General features: G+C 46.7%; 1 protein-coding gene across 1 annotated transcript in view; it reads left to right on the top strand.

Annotated features, from left to right (window-relative positions):
- TG (thyroglobulin) overlaps nt 1-20077 on the top strand; it is a 247226-nt gene that overhangs the window by 8212 nt on the left and 218937 nt on the right. Inside the window, exons 6-14 of the mRNA XM_082363748.1 lie at nt 2326-2432; nt 2901-3044; nt 3229-3414; nt 8638-9738; nt 10381-10968; nt 15636-15875; nt 18344-18481; nt 19080-19157; nt 19714-19826. Of these exons, the coding sequence (XP_082219874.1) occupies nt 2326-2432; nt 2901-3044; nt 3229-3414; nt 8638-9738; nt 10381-10968; nt 15636-15875; nt 18344-18481; nt 19080-19157; nt 19714-19826 (2695 nt within the window). The remainder of the gene's footprint in view (nt 1-2325; nt 2433-2900; nt 3045-3228; nt 3415-8637; nt 9739-10380; nt 10969-15635; nt 15876-18343; nt 18482-19079; nt 19158-19713; nt 19827-20077) is intronic.

The following is a 20077-nucleotide window of genomic DNA, read 5'->3' as shown; positions in this document are numbered from 1 at the left end:
GCACGTGTGAGCGACTGTGTGTGGCGACATCCTCATGACTCATCACCTGTTACCCTCACAGGACCCTCTGCAGTGTCTGCAGTGCCCCAAGCATTGTGGGAGTCACAGCGCTTGACTTTGAGGAGGGCTCTGCTAGTCTTCATCAATGGCAAGATGTCTGGAGGGGCTGTCTGGGAGAGGGTTGGAGCATCTGACTGAGTAGGGGTTGTTGGCTCCCCGGGTCCAGGGGCACGAATCCTACACTGCAGGTGGGCAGGAGCGGACGCCTGGCAGGGGCTGACATTTTGTATTGCATGGAGCCTCATTTGTGGTTTCTTTAACTCTATGTTGGCCACAATCTGAACATAAAAGCAGAAACACCATCATTTTCCCCTCCACTACAATTTTCCTTCTTGAGGACTCTTTTATTATCATCCTGATAAAATCCAAAGAAAGCATCCTTTTCCATTAGTTGAAGGTTGAGGTGGGTCTCTGGGTTGAATTGGTGGAATGTGGGACTGGAGTGATTTAAACTTCCTGTGCCTCATGCTGGAATGGGCTTCAGAACTCCGGGCCAGCTGAGTGACCCATCACTGTCTATTAGATGCCAAGAAAAGCTCAGTGTCCGGCTAGAAAGAAGAGTGTCAAAACAGAGGACTGCCTCTCAGGATATGGGGCAGGAATAGGGTACAGCCAAACACACTGCGTAACACCATTAGCAGAGATCACGTGGTGGTAAAGCCCTGGATTTGAACCCCCGTTCCCACCACTGGTTCAAGACCCATGGCCAATATACCTCACTTTTTTAACCTCTAAAATGGGCATGAAAAAAATACCATCTGCCTTTTAGAAGGGTTAAATGAATTAAATGAGTCAACATATATTAAACATTTTGCAGGTTGTCTTCTACAAATTAGTGTTCAATAAATGGAAGTGATTATGCTACTATTATTAGCACTTTTGTAATTGAATTGTCCCAGGTTCCAATGAATGAACTTCTGTCATATACCTCCTGTCAGTGGGAGCAACTGGGCCAAGTGAGTTTTTAGTTTCTTTTATTCAACTCACTTAGTGTAACATTCTTTTTAATTTAACTCACATACACACAGTCATAGACCAACAACATGGAAAAAATCCATGATTCTACAGTGCGTTCATAGGTCTTATTTTGTGCATTCATTTCCATTCAAATTAACTAATACTCGTGCACCCTGTGTTCAGGCTCTGAGCAGTTCCTGCAAATATATTCCCTTCCAATACTGGTTCATTTGCATAGGAGCAATTGTAGTGTATGTACATGCCATTTTGTATTCTACCCTTTTTACATAATATTATGCATGCATTCGTTTAGGGGGTTTACTATAATTTACTTTTAATTTTCATATCTTTGGACATTAAGGTTGTTTTCAACATTTTGGTAGAATATATTACACAGCAATAGACCTATCTGTGCAGAGAGCTGCTTTTCTGCTAACTTATTGGTTGGGGATATATTTCCAGATGTAGGTAGAAACATACTATACTTGGTTTCATAGACTTGCTATATAGGGCATAAAATAAATCTCTCAATGTTGCATAAAGATGAACAAATCCTCTCTGGTTCCTATGTCATTGCACGTGGGAAGAACTCCTGATACAGCTTTACGTCACTCACCTGGGCTTCATATTACTTCCAGGATGGGGAGTCCAGCCAATTAGCTCCCTTTAGCAATTGCCGGGTCAGGCAGGATTTAGGCATCCTTTTCCTCAACTTATGGCAAGGGATGTATAGTCCTTGTTAGTGATTCACATTGATTTGGTGTTTTTTTCAACTATGGGACTGGGAAATGGCCTACATAAGAATTTCCTATCGTGGAATTTGGCTTCTTTTCAAGCTCTTGAAAAGTTGTAAAGGGATCTGAAGTCGTCTGATCTCTCCAAATGAGATCATCTACAATGTGTACCATATGTCTGTAAAGCACACTTGGCCCTTAGTCTCTAGGGTTATATTCTAGTAAAGGAACTTGTTAATGCAATGCTCATTAACTGTTTTCTGCCTGGTCCTATGAGACACACGCTTGGGCATAAATTGGTCAAATGCCACGAGTGAGAAAAACGCTAATTAGTAGATGACAGCCAAGCACAGCTTTATTTTCACAGGTCCAGCCTCGCTCTGGCCAAGGACAACCAATTTAGGAAAAAAAAATACATTTACTGCAGGAAGCCTGGAGCAAATGGCATGAAATAAAGAAGCAGACATTTCTTTTCCCCAGATGAAATGAGGCCACGTTAATTTATTTCTACAGGAAGAGCTCATGATGACTTGCTTTTTATGAAATGGTGATCGTGAATCCCATTGTCTCTTAGGTTCCCAGATGCATTTGTGACCTTCAGTTCCTTTCGCAGAAGGTTTCCGGAGGTGTCTGGGTATTGTCACTGCGTGGACAGCCAAGGGCGGGAACTGGCTGAGACAGGTAAGCGCGTTCGCCAGACCCGAGAGCCTAAATGTCACTCCCTGTAAACCAGAAATAGCGGCTGGGCTGCCCTGGATATGGAGGCGGGCGTGGCCCTCGCAGACTTTCAAGGGCGGCCCTGTAAACACAGCTGCTGCTGGTCCACGCGGCGCCTTTGCACACACTGGAAAGAGGTGCCCGGCCCCCACCCCGCCCCGCCCCTGCGCAGATGCAGCTCCAAGCTTGGCAGGTAGAGCCCGGGATGGACTGCAATATCTCACTCTCTCAGCTGTGCTCCCTTGTGCTGTGAACAAACTGTGCAACCGTACATAGCTGCCCTGACTTTGAAAACCATTAAAGCCCTGTTCAGACCCAAAGCACAATGATGCCAGTGGAGGCTCTGGCCTCTTCATATCTGTTTGCACGGTGAGGTCAGGGCCTCCTGTCTGAATGAACCCCTCCCTCCAAACGCTTGCTGTCTTGGCTCAGGTTTGGAGCTGCTACTCGATGAGATTTACGACACCGTTTTTGCTGGCCTGGACCTTGCTTCCACCTTCACTGAGACCACCCTGTACCGAATACTGCAGAGACGGTTCCTAGCAGTGCAGCTGGTCACCTCTGGCAGATTCCGATGTGAGTACTAAGCCCACGGCAGATGTGTGTGTTTCTGCTAGGAGAGAACCACTCGGGTTTCAAGTCGCTGCAGTCTCTGTCCCAGCAAAGTAGGTGCGGGGATTGAAACAATCTCACCAGCATCCAGAACGCATGCTGTAAACACACCAGTTGTCCTTTCCTTTACCACGCGGATCTCTCGTAGGCCCCACGAAATGTGAAGTGGAGCGGTTTACAGCCACCAGCTTCGGTCACCCCTGCGCTCCGAGCTGCCGCCCAGATGGGGAGTACCAGGCGGTACAGTGCCAGAGGGACGGGCCGTGCTGGTGTGTGGACGCCCAGGGACGGGAGATCCAGGGGACGCGGCGTCAAGGGGAGCCTCCGTCCTGTGGTGGGTGTCCTCTCCAGGCCTCCTCTCTTGTTCTCGTCAGGTCATGTGACTTTAAGTGTCTCTCCAGACGGACCTCTTCATAACCCATTAATTCCATTGCCTCCTGAGGGTGCCCCCACGGGCCCTTCAGGTTCAACATGATGCAAACCCGTTTTTTTTTTTTTTTTTTTTTTATAAAGGAACTCCTTTATTTTATTTATTTATTTATTTATTTATGGCTGTGTTGGGTCTTCGTTTCTGTGCAAGGGCTTTCTCTAGTTGTGGCAAGCGGGGGCCACTCTTCATTGCGGTGCGCGGGCCTCTCACTATCGCGGCCTCTCTTGTTGCGGAGCACAGGCTCCAGACGCGCAGGCTCAGTAGTTGTGGCTCACGGGCCTAGTCGCTCCACAGCATGTGGGATCTTCCCAGACCAGGGCTCGAACCCGTGTCCCCTGCATTGGCAGGCAGATTCTCAACCACTGCGCCACCAGGGAAGCCCTGCAAACCCGTTTATCATCATTAATTTCCAATACATTTCTCGTCCTGCGTCAGGCATGGTTGCTTCCTCAGGGAGCTCAGAGAATAGTAGAAAAAGAATTAAGTGTACACGTGCCATGAGAGAAGTGTGTGCTGATAGCTGAAGGAGCACAGAGCAGAACGGGGTCAATCCTATCTCGCAGCATGTATGGCAAGGAAACATCCAGGAAGGCTTCATGGAAGAGGTGACACTTGATGAGCATCTTCTAACATAAAGATGTTTCCTGAAGGAGGAAAATAAAGAGAGGCGTTCTCTCTACAAAGAGCAGGAGAAGCAAAATTATAAGGACATAAATACAAAAGGGTCCCGACTTATGATGGTTTGACTTACAATTTTTTGACTTTACAATGGTGTGAAAATGATACACATTCAGTAGAAACAGTGCTTTGAATCTCGATCATTTCCCGGCCTAGAGATATGCGATATGAAACTTGCTCGTGATGCTGGGCAGTGGCAGCGAGCCGCAGCTCCCCATCAGCCGCTCGATTGTAACCCATACACTTATGACCATTCAGTACCCAGACAGCTATGCTGTCTTTCCCTTTCAGTACAGTATTCAATAAATTACATGAGGGAATTCCCTGGCCGTCTAGTGGTAAGGACTTGGCACTTTCACTGCCGGGGCCCATGTTCAAATCCTGGTCAGGGAACCAAGATCCTGGAAGCGTCGTGGTGAGGCCCAAAAAAACAAATACTTACATGAGATATTCAGAACTTTATTATAAAATGGGCTTCGTGTTAAGATGATTTTACCCAACTGTATGCTAATGTAAGTGTTCTGAGCACATTTAAGGTAGGCGAGGCTAAGCTACAATGTTGGGTATTCAATGCGTGTTCGACTTCATGATATTTTCAGCTTACGATGGGTTTATCAGGATGTCACCCCACCACCGTCGAGGAAGATCTGTAATAGGCGTTGGTGAGCTAATGAACAGTGAATCCGCGAGAAGGATAGAGAAAAAACATGTTGGAGTATGTTTGGGGTGGGGAACTCTCAAAGGCAGGGGTAGTAAGGTCTTTCATAGCAAAGCAAAGGCTTGGGGGCTTCATCCTGGAGGGTCAGAGGAACTGTTGAGGGTTTTTAAGCTGGAGAGTGCCATGTGGGGTTTGTGTATAGGGAAGACAGCCCAGGCATTTTGGAGGGCAGATTGTACAGGAGCATCAAGCTGCAGGTAGTGGGGCGTTTGAAGGTCATTGCAGTGTCCTGAAGAGAGATAAGGGGCCTATGTTACTTTCCTGGGGTGGCTGTAACAGATGACCACAAACTGAGTGGCTTAGAACAACAGAAATATATTCTTGTACAGTTCTAAAGGCTAGAAGTCTAAAATCAAGGTGTCAGCAGGGCCGTGCTCGCTCTCAAGGCTTCAGGGGAGAATCCTTCCTTGCCTCTTCCTGGCTTGTGTTAGGCGCCAGCAATCTTTGTGTTTTTAGACAGAAACGTAATTGTTTTATTTTATTTTTAAAAAATTTTTATTGGAGTATAGTTGATTTACAATGCTGTGTTAGTTTCAGGTGTACAGCAAAGTGAATCAGTTATACATATACATATATCCACTCTTTCTTAGATTCTTTTCCCATATGGGCCATTACAGACTATTGAGTAGAGTTCCCTGTGCTATACAGTAGGTCCTTATTAGTTATCTATTTTATATATAGTAGTGTGTATATGTCAATCCCAATCTCCCAATTTATCCCTCCCCACCCTTACCCCTGGTAACCATAAGTTTGTTTTCTACATCTGTGACTCTATTTCCGTTTTGTAGGTAAGTTCATTTGTACCCTTGTTTTAGATTCCACATATAAGCAATATCATATGATATTTGTCTTTCTCTGTCTGACTTACTTCAGTCAGTATGATAATCTTTAGGTCCATCCATGTTGCTGCAAATGGCATTGTTTCATTCTTCTTTATGCCAACAATCTTTGGTGTTCCTTGGCTCGTGACTGCATAACTCCACACTCTGCCTCTGTTGTCACATGGCTGTCTCCCTGTGTGTCTGCCTCTGTGTCTCGTCTCCTCTTCTTGTAACGACACTAGTTGTATAGGATTAAGAGCCCACTTAATCCTATAATTAAGAGCCCTCTAGAGTAGTAGAGCCTACTCCAGTAGGCCCCATCTTAACTCATTACATCTACAATGACCCTGTTTCGAAAGAAGATCACATCTGAGGTTCCAGGAAGGACATGAGTTCTGGGGAGACTATTCAGCCCAGGATGGGAAGCAATACTGAAGTAGAAGCAGCGGGCTGTGGAAGAGGGTGTGGACATGAGACATGTCACCAGGCATCCCAGTAAGACTCCGTTCCAGGGACTTCCCTGGCGGTCCACTGGTTAGGACTTCGCCTTCCAATGCAGGGGGTGTGGGTTCGATCCCTGGTCGGGGAGCTAAGATCCCACATGCCTCGTGGCCAAAAAACCAAAACATAAAACAGAAGCAATATTGTAACAAATTCAATAAAGACGTTAAAAATGGTCCACATCAAAAAAAGAAAATCTTAAAAAAAAAAAGACTCTGTTCCACCTTGCAGTGAGACCCTGAAAGGTGTTAGCGGTGGAGGGGGAGGAATCCAGGAGCCCTTGCAGGCTTCCAATTTAGGTGAGCTGGATGGCCTGGGCAAGATTTGGAACAGTGAAGGAGGAGTACAGTCTTTTTAGAGGCTCAAAATAGACATGTGTTAATGTTCTTTCAATACTTCCCGGTAAACCATTTGATTTCTCCAACTTAACATTTTGAGTTCTTGGCACAGTATTGGGTACCATTCTATCTGCTAAGTGTGAGGATGTAGAAAAAGGACATTCTGAAGCTCTGCCTTGAAGGTAGTTTTACAATTACACTTTGGTTCTGTTAAAACCCAGAGAATATTGTGCCCTCCAGTTTCCAGGTGAAAATGAAGAACTGCGTTCTTCCAAGTTAAAACCAAAAGTACTTCCAAATGCATGGATCTTATATTTTTTTTTACTTTTTCCCTCTGGTGTATCAGTCCTGTTTCCATGGAAACAAATGCCACATGGAACGAATATCTGAATTTTCTTTCTTTTTTTTTTTTTTTGCCTTGGTAACTCTACATAACAAATGAATGGACAGGATATGCTCTTAATTTGGAAAGAGAGTAAGCCGAGCCGTGAACTTGATTTCTTCCGTACCTTGCTGTAATATCCATTAGAGGAAGCTGCGGCCTCGTGGACGGATGTGTTGTGTGTTCAGATGTTGCCAGTCTTTCTCACTCTCTCTGACCGCAAGTTCCAGCTCTTTCTCTATTGCCTGGTTACAGAGGAAAATTGGCTGACTTCCTTTTTGGCACCCATGTGAACTGAGGGAAAAGAATTATTTGGAAAAGTTGCGGGTGGGTGGGTTGCAAAGGCCTTCTAAGGTTTACGGTTTTATGGAGAAAAATGGAGCTTGCTCCCGTCCACCTATGTGACTGAGACAATCGGAGTTTGAATTTAAAATCTTTTCTCTGAATGGGATGACAGTCAACTTAGGATATTCAGATGGGATGACCGTCAACTTAGGATATTCGGATAGAATGACCTGACTATGCATGTATTGAGTTGACTGAGTTAATACTATTTAATTAATAATTTCAAGGAAAGGTCAAGAAGCCTGGGAGAATGTGCTAAGTGTGTTTGCTGAGTGGGCATTATTGTATTATGTTATGGGAAATATCATAATTCCTAAATACTGTATCAATATGTTGAAACAGGAAAATATTTCTAATTATGGGAAATACCAATAGCACTTAAAGTATGGTTCTTATCCTCAAACAGACTACAAACTAGTTAGCCTAGACGAAATGACCCACAAGGCGGAATTGGAAGCCACACGAAGAGCATATAATGAAGCATTAAAGGCCATTAAGAATTCCAGTAGGAGAATACTGGAAAACAACATTTCCTTAAAAACAAATAGGAATTTGTTGGTATAGTAGTTTCCTAGGGGGGCTGTAAGAAATGACCATGAACTGGGTGGCTTAAAATAACAGACATTTATTCTCTCACAGTCCTGCAGGCCAAAAGTCTGAAATCAAGGTGTCAGCAGGGCCGCGCTCCCTCGGAAGGCTCCGGAGTAGACTCCTTCCTTGCCCTTTCCTGGCTTCTGATGTTTGCTGGCAATCGTTGGCATTCATCGGCTTATAGCTGCATCACTCTTGTCTCTGCATCCATCTTCATGTGTTTTTCTTCCCCGTGTATCTCCTCTGTAACATGGCATTTTTTAAGGACATAAGTCATTGGATTTAGGGCCCACCCTCATCCAGTATGACCTCATCTTAACTAATGACATCTGCAGAGATGCTCATTCCAAGTGAGACCACATTCTGAGGTTCCGGGTGGACTTGAATATTGGGCGAGGCAGGACACCTGGTGGGGAGACATCATTCATGGTGGTGAATGTGTGGTCAGGGTTCCAGAAAGTGAGCTGGTGTCTCTGAGCCCAGCCTGAGGGGGAGGTCACCCTCTAATGAAATCTAGGAGAGAAAGTCAAGTCAACTGGAGTCCTTACTCCCCAAGATGGGGGCCACGGGTTCTGCTCAGGGGGAAAGGAAAAAATGTTAATAAAAAGATACAGAGAAGCAAGAGGTATGAATTCGGTCCTTGACTGACTTTTTTCATCTCATTACCAGAAAGATCTGAGGCCTTGTGTCAGGGTTACTGGTGATAGTAAAACCATTTCTCTGTTTGCATCTCTGTTTGCATTTCTCCTGCAGCTGAAGACCAGTCCTGTCCCTCTGAGAGGCGGCGGGCCTTTTCCAGACTCCGCTTTGGGCCCTCGGGCTACTTTAGCCGGCACGACTTGTTCTTGGCTCCCGAGGAAGGACCGGGCTCTCAGAGAGTCACCAGATTTGCCTCATCCTGCCCCTCCTCGATCAAGGAGCTCTTTGTGGATTCTGGGATTCTCCACCCAATGGTACAAGGGCATGATACACGGTTTCCTGCCCTAGAAAGTCTCCTCAAAGAAGCCATCAGAGGGATTCTTCCCTCCCGAGAGCTGGCCCGTCTCGCCCTGCAGTTCACCACCAACCCAAAGCGACTCCAGCAAAACCTCTTTGGAGGGAGATTTTTGGAGAATGTCGTCCAGTTTAACTTGTCTGGAGCCCTGGGCCCAAGAGGTACGTTTAATTTCAGCCGCTTTTTCCAGCAACTTGGTCTCCCAGGCTTCCAAAATGGACGGGCACTAGCAGATCCGGCCAAGCCCTTCTCCGTGGGACTGAATTCAAATCCTGCCACGGAAGCCCCTGAAGCCTTGAAGATGGGTGTTGCTATGAATAAGCCAGTTGTGGGCAGCTTTGGCTTTGAAATCAACTTACAAGAGAATCAAAATGCCCTGAAATTCCTTTCTTCCCTCCTGGAGCTTCCAGAATTCCTTCTCTTCTTGCAGCATGCTATTTCTGTGCCAGAGGACAAAGCAAAGGATTTAGGTGACGTGATGGAAATGGTGCTTAGCTCCCAGGGCTGTGGGCAGACACCTGGCAGCCTTTTTGTCCCATCATGTACTGCAGAAGGGAGCTACAAGGAGGTCCAGTGCTTTGCTGGAGAGTGCTGGTGCGTGGATGCCCGGGGCCAAGAACTTGCTGGCTCCAGGGTCAGAGGTGGACAACCGAAGTGCCCCGCAGAGTGTGAGAAGCAAAGGATGCGCATGCAAAGCCTCTTGGGTAGCCAGCCTGCAGGGTCCAGCCTGTTTGTCCCTTCTTGTACCAGTGAGGGGCACTTCCTCCCCGTCCAGTGCTTCAACTCAGAGTGTTACTGTGTGGACGCCGAGGGTCAGCCTATTCCCGGAACTCGAAGTGAACTTGGAGAACCCAAGCAATGTAAGTCTGTTGGGTATTCAATCTGCAGACTCTGATTCTCCCCTGGGGTGCTGACACAGTGCATTACAGTCGTAGCTAAAGCCCCAACTTCTGTTATGGCAAAATACGCTGGCTGATTTTTTTTTTTAACTTTTAATTTGATATGGGAGTATAGTTGATTAACAATGTTGTGATAGTTTCAGGTGTTCAGCAAAGTGATTCAGTTATACATATACATGTATCTATTCTTTTTCAAATTCTTTTCCCATTTAGGTTGTTAGATCATATTGGGCAGAATTCCCTGTGCTATACAGTAGGTCCTTGTTGTTTATCCATTTTAAATATTATGCTAGCTGATTTAAAAATTGTCCAGAAAAGTCTTGATAGTGTTCACCATTTTAAGGAGTGAATAGGGAGATTTATTTGGCCTTAAGGAACTGCCACATACGCGTCTGCCGTGCTGGCAACAGCTGGTCTCAACCGTGTTGGTTCAGTGATGGGGATGTTCTCTTTCTGGATGATATTTACAAATTTAAGGTTGATGGCGTCTCTATGGTTGTATAAGGTGTTAGATGGAGTTTGGACAGTTAAGGTCTTCCATCTCGGTCTTCGGGGCTTATTAAGCTTCTTAGCCTGACGTACCTGTGCTTTGTTCCTCCCCAGGCCCCACACCCTGTCAGTTACAGGCTGAGCGCGCCTTCCTTGGGACGGTGCAGGCCCTGGTCTCTAATCCCAGCATGCCGCCCACCCTCTCCAGCATCTATATCCCGCAGTGCGGTGCCAGCGGGCAGTGGAGACACGTGCAATGTGACGGGCCCCCCGAGCAGGCCTTTGAGTGGTATGAACAGTGGCGAGCTCAGAACAGTGGTGGCCAGGAGCTGACCCCTGCAGAGCTGCTAATGAAGATCAGGAGCTACAGAGAAGTGGCTTCCAGAAGCTTCCGTCTCTTTATTCAAAGTCTGTATGAGGCTGGCCAACAAGACATCTTCCCAGGGCTGGCAAGATACTCTTCAGTCCAAGATGTCCCGCTGGCAGTGTTGGAAGGGAACCTGACCCAGCCCGGAGGGAACATCCTTCTGGAGCCCTACCTCTTCTGGCAGATCCTAAATGGCCAGCTCAGCCGATACCCAGGGTCCTACTCAGACTTTAGCACTCCACTGGCCCACTTCGACCTCCGGAGCTGCTGGTGTGTGGATGAGGCTGGTCAAAAGCTGGAGGGAACCCGGACCGAGCCCAGCAAGGTCCCAGCATGTGAGTTAAACCACGAAGACCTGAATTTGTGGTTTTTTAAAAAGGGTGTCTGGTGGGAGTGTATTGTCAAAGCTGGAATGGAGTTTAGAGAAGGCCAGGTACATCCCTTCAACATATGGTTGAGAAAACTGAGTGTATTGGTCAGCTCAGGAGGCTATAACAGAGTAGCAGACTGAGGGGCTTAACCAACAGACATTTGTTTCTCTCAATTCTGGAGGGTGGAAGGTCAAGGTGCCGGCAGACTCGGTTCTTGGTGAGAGCCGTCTCCCTGGCTTGCAGAAGGCCACCTTCTTGCTGTGTATTCACGTGGCAGAGAGAGAGAAAGCTTTGGTCTCTTCATTTTTTAAGACACTAATCCCATCATGAGGGCCCCACCCTCACGACCTCACCTAAAACTAATCACCTCCCAGAGGTCCCACCTCCAAATACCATCCCACTGGGGATTAGGGCTTTAGCACATCCCTTTGGGGAGGACCCGAACATTCAGTCCATAACACCGAGGCTCATAGAAGGGAAGTGATTTCCCTACATCTACACAGTCAGGCATCGGCAAAGTTAATGTAATTCATTTTTAAATTTTCATATAATCGATTATTTAAATCAATGCCTCAAATTTTAACTGGATGTCTTCTGTGTGCAAAGCATTATCTTAGCCCAATGAAGGCTGTAAAGTGAATATGACCTGGCTCTTGCTCTGTATGGCGAATGCTTTAGTAATCTGTCATAAGTTAGGTGCATCGTTTGGTTAACCAGCACATATTATGATGGTTTTGTTACTTATAAGGACACTGCTAGGTGCTCTGGACCTCAGGAAGAGCTTCTGTCTTCAAAGTGCCTTTATTTATCCATACTTGAGGGGGGTTAATTCAAGGGCTAATTGAAGAGCTGCTGAAGGAGGTCTGTGAGTTCAGCTTTGTGGCAGAAGACTTATAACAAAGCTATGGTGTATGACATAAACAGAAGGAAGCTGACTTTGTGTCTTAAACTAAAATGCTTACCACCAAATAGCCATGCCATCAGTTTGAAAGAGCAACCAGACAGATTCAACACTGGTATTACCAAAGCAGAATCTCACTAACCAGCAGTTGCTAATTTTACAGGTAATATTATAGCTGTTTAAGTCCAATAAACTCTCTCAATTCATCCTTTGCAATGTTCAACATTGTCCAGACCTTTCTGGCTATTTTTAAAATTAATCAGACTATTTTTTTAATTTTAATTTTTTTATTTAAAAATTTTAAAGAATTTATACAGTTTTTAAAGGTTACAGTCCATTTACAGTTACTACAGAATATTGGCTATATTCCCCATGTTGTACAATTCATCCTTGAGCCTATCTTATACTCAGTAGTTTGCAGCTCCCACTCTCCCATCCCTATATTGCCCCTCCACTCTCACTGGTAACCACTAGTTTGTTCTCTGTATCTGTGAGTCTGCTTCTTTTTTTGTTATATTCACTAGCTTGTTGTATTTTTTAGATTCTACATATAAGTGATATCATACAGTATTTGTCTTTCTCAGTCTGACTTATTTCAGTTAGCATAATGCCCTCCAAGTCCCTCCATGTTGCTGCAAATGGCAAAACTTTATTCTTTTTTTATGGCTGAGTAGTATTCCATTGTGTGTGCGTGTGTGTGTGTGTGTGTGTGTGTGTGTGTGTATATATATATACACATCACATCTTCTTTATCCATTCATCTGTTTACAGACACTTAGGTGTCTTCTTTATCCATTCATCTGTTTATGGACACTTAGGTGGCTTCCATATCTTGGCAATTGTAAATAATGCTGCTATGAATACTGGAGTACATGTATTTTTTTGAATTAGTGTCACTATTTTGACATTAGCCAAAGTTTAGGCTTTAGCAGAAGTGGGTTTTGGGTGATAGGAATATGTGATGAGAACGGTAATGCCCTGGGCATCTTGAACAGCCTGGAGACCCACTACTAGGATTTTCCTTTAACATGTCAAGTCCTAGCAATGGGCTGACCTTCAAAGTCTACACACAGATGTCAGCATGACTGTTATATAAGAAGTCTCATTTACTTTTTGAGATTCTATGGACCAATGGTCAGGTCTCCTACACGGAGACATTCCTATAATTTTAGATGATTTAAGACTGAATTTGGTGCTCTTTGGATCTAATTTTTGGGGCCTGAGTTGCTGATACCAAAAGCACCTAGTAAATTCAGTAGCTAGTCTTATTCACTTTGAGACCTTATTCACCAAAGCGTTGGAGCTGGCCTCAGAATATACCATCTCTTTCATTGAGTAACGAGAGGTTGTGTAGAGTAGACCACCCGGGTGTATAGAATAATCCACTGGGAAGAAAGTATTAGAACTTCCATTTATATTTAGTATTTTATCTCTTCCTTTTAAATTTCTGTTTTTGTTTTTGCCATTAATTGTTGACAGCTGAAACAGCTGAGAAAACTGTACCCAGCACATTATTATACTGGTACATACATATGCTTTATAAATAAAGAAATGCACATGTTTTGCGGGTGCATGTTCAAACTCTTTCGTTGATGGGGGCGTATTATCAGAAGGGCTTGGTGGCCATTGGTTCAGAGCCCTGATGCTCAAAGTGGAGTCGAGCAGCACCAGCACCACTTTGGGAACTTGTTAGAAATTCAGAATCTCGGACCCCACCTGCGTAATCAAAATCTGCATTTCTGCAAGATCCCCAGGTGGATCTAATGCTCCCTAAAGTTTGAGAAGGATGGACCTAGAAGACAGAGCTCTAGGCATCTTGAATCCGGGTTCTGTTACCTCCTACTCTGTGAGCTAGAGGAAGGTCGTTCCTCTTAGTCTTAGTTTCATCTGTAAAATCTGGGTTATGACAGATAACTACTTCAAAAGTGTTGGTGTGAGAATTATAGCAGATAATAGATGGAAAGTGCTAGGTCCAGTACATAGAAAGCCCTCAACTAACTGGATTAATACGACTGACAGTAAGTAAGGAGGTGACCAGTAACTTACTACACACGTGCGGGGATGATGGCTCCTGCCTCTAGGGATATGGTGTCAGGTCCTGTCCATATTGCCGTCTCTGGCCTGTTTGCAATTTGCTTTCTTCACTTCATGCGCATTTATGGACCACCTACTGTGTGCACTGTGCCGTGTGATGAGGAAACAATCATGAGAAAGTTATGGTGTCTGTCCTCCAGGGGCTCAGAGACTAGTGTGGGAAACTGACTTGTCATCGGGTAATAAACTGAAATGATAGAACAGAAGTGTGAACACAGAAGACACGATGGAGGATGCCCAGAGAATGGGGCTACTCACTGAATGGGGAGTTGGGGACAGTTTGCATGGCATCAGCTTCTGGATCGTGAGGGATGTTTGCCCAGCCCTTCCTCACAGAGGAAATAGATGTGCCGAGTCAGGGAGACTGTGAAAGGGTCTGCTTTGTTGGGGATGGGTGGAGAAAGGTGGTAGGAAGGGGGGCAGGCTACCTAGGAGGGAATGATAGAAGGAGAGACTAAGGGTAAATTGGGGCCAGATTTTCAAAGGTCTTAAGTGTCCAGTTATGGAATCTTCGTTCTATTCTGAAAGACATGAGCAGTAAGCATAGACTTTTGAATGTGAACTTTTGCTTCAGGGATTCCAAATCCGTGGGATTGAGAGAATAGATTTTTTGATCAAGAACATCCACAGAAATCAATGTCTTCAAATTCCAGATGTCAAGAGTTTCTGGTAATCCTGTGCTCTCAAAAGAATCTACGGAACACATTCACTGTTGAATTCAGTGTGATTGATTGAAATAAATATGGCTGGGTGGCTTTTTATAGTAGTCACAATTTCAAGGACAACATGTACCAGACATGTGCCAACCACTTCAGCTGCCACACTCATAGAATAATTACAAAAACCCTATGGGGTAGATTCCCTGATTATCCCCATTTCACAGATCACAAGACTGAAGCTCAGAAAAGTTAAGCACATTATTACACAGCTGATAAGTGATCATGCTGACATTTGAACCCAGGGGTCTCTGAGAGTCATGCTCTTTCCTTTTCACAAGAATAACCCTCTACTAAATTACAATGTCTCCTTTCAACTTTTGATATCCATCCATCCATCCACTCATCCATCCACCCATCCATCCACTCATCCATCCATCCATCCATTCCCCCATTTATCCATCTATTATCCATCAATCCATCCATCTGTCCATCCTTCCATTTGAGGCAGCTGGTGAACATCACTGGTTCTAGAGTCATACTGACTAGATTGGAATTCTGAAGCAACTATTTGCCAGCTAGGAGCTTGTTTAAAGTTATATGACTTCTCCATGACTCAGTTTGTCATCTGTAACACACAGAAAATAATAACATCATATTGGGCTGTTTAATAAAGTAAATTGTTTGTGTAAATGTTCATAGTACAATGCCTGGCATGAAATAAACATTAACTACTACTAATCTTCTTACAAAATAGATACTCCATAAATGTTGAGTGAATGCAATTGTGGAGACAAAACAGAAAGAACATTTCAGGTTGTGGAAAGAGCTGAGGTGAAGGAAACAGCTGAGGCAGAAACATGTGTGTGAGTGTGTGTGTGTGTGTGTGTGTGTGTGTCTACATGCTCACATACTTCAAAGGGGTCAAAGGGAGCAACACGAGGTGGATGAATCCATCTGTGATGTCTTTACTCCCCTAGGTCCTGGCTCTTGTGAGGAAGTGAAGCTTCGTGTCCTGCAGTTCATTAAGGAAGCAGAAGAGATCGTCATGGCTTCCAACAGTTCTCGGTTCCCTCTGGGAGAGAGTTTCCTAGCGGCCAAAGGAATCCGGCTGACGGATGAGGAGCTGGCCCTTCCTCGCCTCTCCCCGCCCCGGGAGACTTTCTTGGAGAAGTTTCTGAGCGGGAGTGATTATGCCATTCGATTGGCAGCTCTGTCCAGTGAGTGCCCCGTGCTTCTGGTTTCTTGTTCCTTCTTTGGGGGAAGCAAGAGCTTGAATTAGTTTCTCTTCAGTCATCTTCAGGACTGTGGTTTCCCTGGGCCCATGGGTTCCGGAAAAGACAAAGGCTTTTTGTGATCCCAGCCAAAGCTGGAAGTTTGCCCACCTCTCCAAGATGTCCCCCAATCCTCCAGCAGAGCCCCTTGGGGGCAGGGCTTCACATTTTGTATTGCAGATGGTGCCTGCCGCCCACCTGGAAGCCAAGCATTCTGGTTAAAAGGTTCAAACGTGTGAGCCCCAAATGCTCCTACTCCCCTCATGGCCTGTTCTGAGGCTTCCCTCCATTTCCAGGGATTCAGGAACACCCCTCCAAGGGGGAAAGGAGAGGAACCCTCCTAACTGAGGAACTTCTGGGGTGAGGCACCTTCCTCATGTGAGCGAATCTAATGCAGGTAGTAATTCCAAAAGGCACAACTTAGTACCTGCATATAACAGAAATATGCTCAGAGGACCGACACTGCTCTGGCCTAATAACAACTCAACATTAGTTGACATGTACCTCTGGCCAGACACTTCCTGTGCTAAGCAGATTGCCAGATCTTTGCATTTGATCCTCCAACAGCTCCATGAGAATGATGGTATAATCACCATCTTTGATTCTTTTCAAATGTGGAAACAGAGGTTAAGTCACATGCCCAAGTTCACCCAGTTAATAACTAGCAGAGCCTGGATGCGATGCTGGTGGTTTGGCCCCCGGGCCTCTGTCCCATGCCCCTGCTCCCTGGTATGGCCAGGCTTGGAGCCTAGATTGGTCTCATCCCAGGGCCCCATCTCGTCCTCCAGCACCTGCAGCCTGCTCTGGCAGCAGGGTCCCATGTCCCTGCAGTCCTCTCGCTGACCCCGCACCAATTTGGCAGGGAGAACCGATTCGTCTGTCTCCCAGCATACCCGAGTTCCCAGCCCCTTGTCAACTTAGCCGATTCCCTGTCAGGGGTTCTCTGGGCTTGGGTCACAAAACAGCAAAGCAGTCCTCCCCTCACAACATCTGTACTGAGATGAAGAGCGCCCACGCCCGCAGGCTGGAGCCTCCCTGCTTTCACGTTCCTGGCATGTCTGCTGCCACCTTGACATTGGGTTTTGCATGTCTTTATTTCCCTAACCACATGTGAGAGTCTCCCAAGAGCCATCTTTGTTTCCTGCTTCTCTCCCTCACCAGCCATCTCTTCTGGAGGACAAGGCACCCGTCTTATTCTTTATATCCTGGGGCCTGGCACAGCACTCAACATATAGTGGGAACCTGGAAAATGTTGCTTAACCATCCTTGATTCTTTCCTCCTCTTTTTTTCTCTTCTCCTTCCTTCCCTCCCCTCATGCCCAGGTACTTTCTTTCTCTGTTCCTTAGAGACTTGGAGATTCTGCTTTTGGCAGGAAACCAGTTTTTTAAAATTTTGTGCACGGGCAGGGTATGATGTAATCAAAGAGAGGGGGAGGGACTGATGCCCCTTGAGTTGTGATCACATTGGTTAGGGAGGGAAATTTAGAGGAAGGGAAGAGAGAACGGTTGGCACCATAGGGATTTATTTGCTGAATGGTATGATGGCATGTTCCTCAGAAGTCAGGCTAAGGAAGTTCCCCTCCACCAAGCCACTGGCTCTGATTTTGCATGTCTGGCATCACTGGGAAAAAAGGAGGTGTCTGTAGAGAAGGACCAGGGTTGGTCACTTTCCTTGGCATCCCTCCAGATGAGAAGAGGCACGTCTACTGTTGCAGAGGAGAGGAAGCTCTTGGTGTGCAGACCTCCACGTCCTGGAGAGTATGGGGATCGAAGGCCCAGCACAGAAAGAGAGTGAGGTCCGCAAAGTGTCTTTGACCATCAGAACCTGGTAGCAGTGTCCCAGGGCCTCGTGAAGGGGAGGGGTGGGCGCAGGAGGAAAGGTAGCTGCTACGCAGCTGTGCCTGGCACATAGTCAACGTGTGATAAATGTCATCAGTGATCACTGCTGTCTCATGTGCCTGAAGACACTGTGTTGACCTCATCAGCTCTGAATGAGAATTCCTGAAGAAGGAGGAACAGTGATTCCATTCCTTCAAACTTCAGCCGGCACTTTTCTTTTCTTTTTTTTTTTGGCCACGCCTTGCGGCTTGCGGGATCTTAGTTCCCCCACCAGGGATCAAATCCGTGCGCGCTGCAGTGGAAGTACAGAGTCCTAACCATTGGACCACCAGGGAATTCCCATCAGCTGACATTTTAGTTTTATTTTTTTTTACATTTTTAGTTTTAATGGGCAGTCTGGTAAGTGCCTACCCACTGCTCAGTGAGCCTATTTTGGGTGGAAGTGTTTGTCACATAAATAAAAAGGCTGCCTATGTTGAAACAGGGTCTGTGTGGCTGTTCTCAGGATGGAGCCCACGCGGCCCGGGCTTTGCCAGTCAGGCACTCACATCTCTGCTCCTCTCTCCTGACTCCAGCCTTTGACTTCTACCAGAGACTCCGTGTCCACCTGGGCAAATCCCCACGGGCATCCACCCCTCTGCGGTCCAGCCCCTACGTGCCCCAGTGTGATGCATTCGGAAGTTGGGAGCCCGTGCAGTGCCACGCCGCGACTGGTGAGGGGGGCGGGCGCCCTGGGGAGGCCAAGTGACACCACTTAGAGGAAAGAGCCCGGCCCTGGGGGGCAAGTGAGCTGGACTCTAGGCCCCTGTTTGGCGGCTGGGGGCAAGTCCTTTAGTTTCTCTGGCCTCTGGTTGTCCCATCTGTACAATGGGAGCAGTGGCCTTCTACCAGCCCAAAGGTCACGTGGGTGCTTGCTGAGGTTTCTGGGTGTTGAGGCCTGTGATTGTGGACAGTGTTGGGGAGGGCAGACAGACGGGAGGATGGGTGAGGGACCTTACTGGCACTGCTATGCATGCAAAGAAGGAAAGTTTTTAAAATTTTTTAAAAATTTTTATTGGAGTACAGCTGATTTACAATGTTGTGTTAGTTTCAGGTGTACAGCAAAGTGAATCAGTTATACATATACATATCTCCACTCTTGTTTAGATTCTTTTCCCCTATAGGCCATTACAGAGTATTGAGTAGAGTTCCCTGTGCTGTACAGTAGGTCCTTATCAGTCATCTGTTTTATATATAGTAGCGTGTATTGCGGGACACTTGGGGCAGGTCCCTCAGGGCGCTTCCTGAACTCTGGCTGTGGCTCTTTTCCAGGACACTGCTGGTGTGTGGACGGGAAGGGAGAGTACGTCCCTACCTCGCTGGCTGCCCGCTCCGCTCAGATCCCGCAGTGTAAGAGGAGCCCCCCCGACCCGGGCGGTGGGCGCTCTAGTGGGGGGTGCCCGCTCCCAGCCTGGGGAGGCTCCGTGGGTCAGCCCTTCAGACGAACCCCTGAGGGCAGCCGGACCACACCTCCCCCAGTCCCCAGGCCTGGAAGACTCTCCCTGGGCTTGGCCCTTCCTAATCGGTGCTCCTCGTTTCCCAGGTGGAGAGAGGCAGCTGCGGGGAGAGAGGGGGCCCCAGGTCTCCCGCTGCATCTGCTCCCTGCGCAGTTTCTGCCACTTCTGTAGTTTCAGCGGCCACCTCACGTCTGGTCTATAGTCCAGCCTCTCTCCTGAGTTCAGACCCGTGCAATCAAGCGCTCACATTACAGCTCAGAGATGATACGTCCCATGTGGGTCTTTGTCCCTGAATCTCAGCCTGCTTCGTCTCTGAGGTTCCAGCTCTATGTATAAGGCATCTCCATCCACCCAGATGCACGGCTCTGACACTCGGGCCAGCCTGGGCTCCCCACCCTTCCTTGGCACCCATGGCCAGTCTGTTAAGAGCTCCCCTCTCTCCCCGCCAGGCCCCACCAGCTGTGAGAAGTCTCGAGCCAGGGCGCTGCTTTCCAGTTGGAAACAGGCTGGTTCCCAAGGAAAACCATCTCCAAAAGACCTGTTCATCCCAACCTGCTTAGAGGTAAGCCTCTGAAGGCCCAGGAAGGTTTGAGAGGGAAGCTAGAACTTCCTGGATGGTGATTTTTCTAGTTTTCAATAAATTTGTTTTAGTTGAAAACTCACAGGAGTTCTAGACCTGGGTTTTTGTCCCAGCCCTGGCCGACCCTAGCTGTGTGAACTTGGGTAATTTACTTACCTTCTCTGTGCTTCTCTGTACTTTGTTTTATCCTAAGATCAGGCCACATTTTAATCTTTCCTAGCGCTAGGATTGTT

This window comes from Balaenoptera borealis (genome assembly GCF_965194805.1).
Source record: "Balaenoptera borealis genome assembly, chromosome: 17".
Classification (NCBI taxonomy): domain Eukaryota; kingdom Metazoa; phylum Chordata; class Mammalia; order Artiodactyla; family Balaenopteridae; genus Balaenoptera; species Balaenoptera borealis.
The sequence above is the reverse complement of the archived record's forward strand: the minus strand, read 5'-3'. Positions and strand labels throughout refer to the sequence as shown.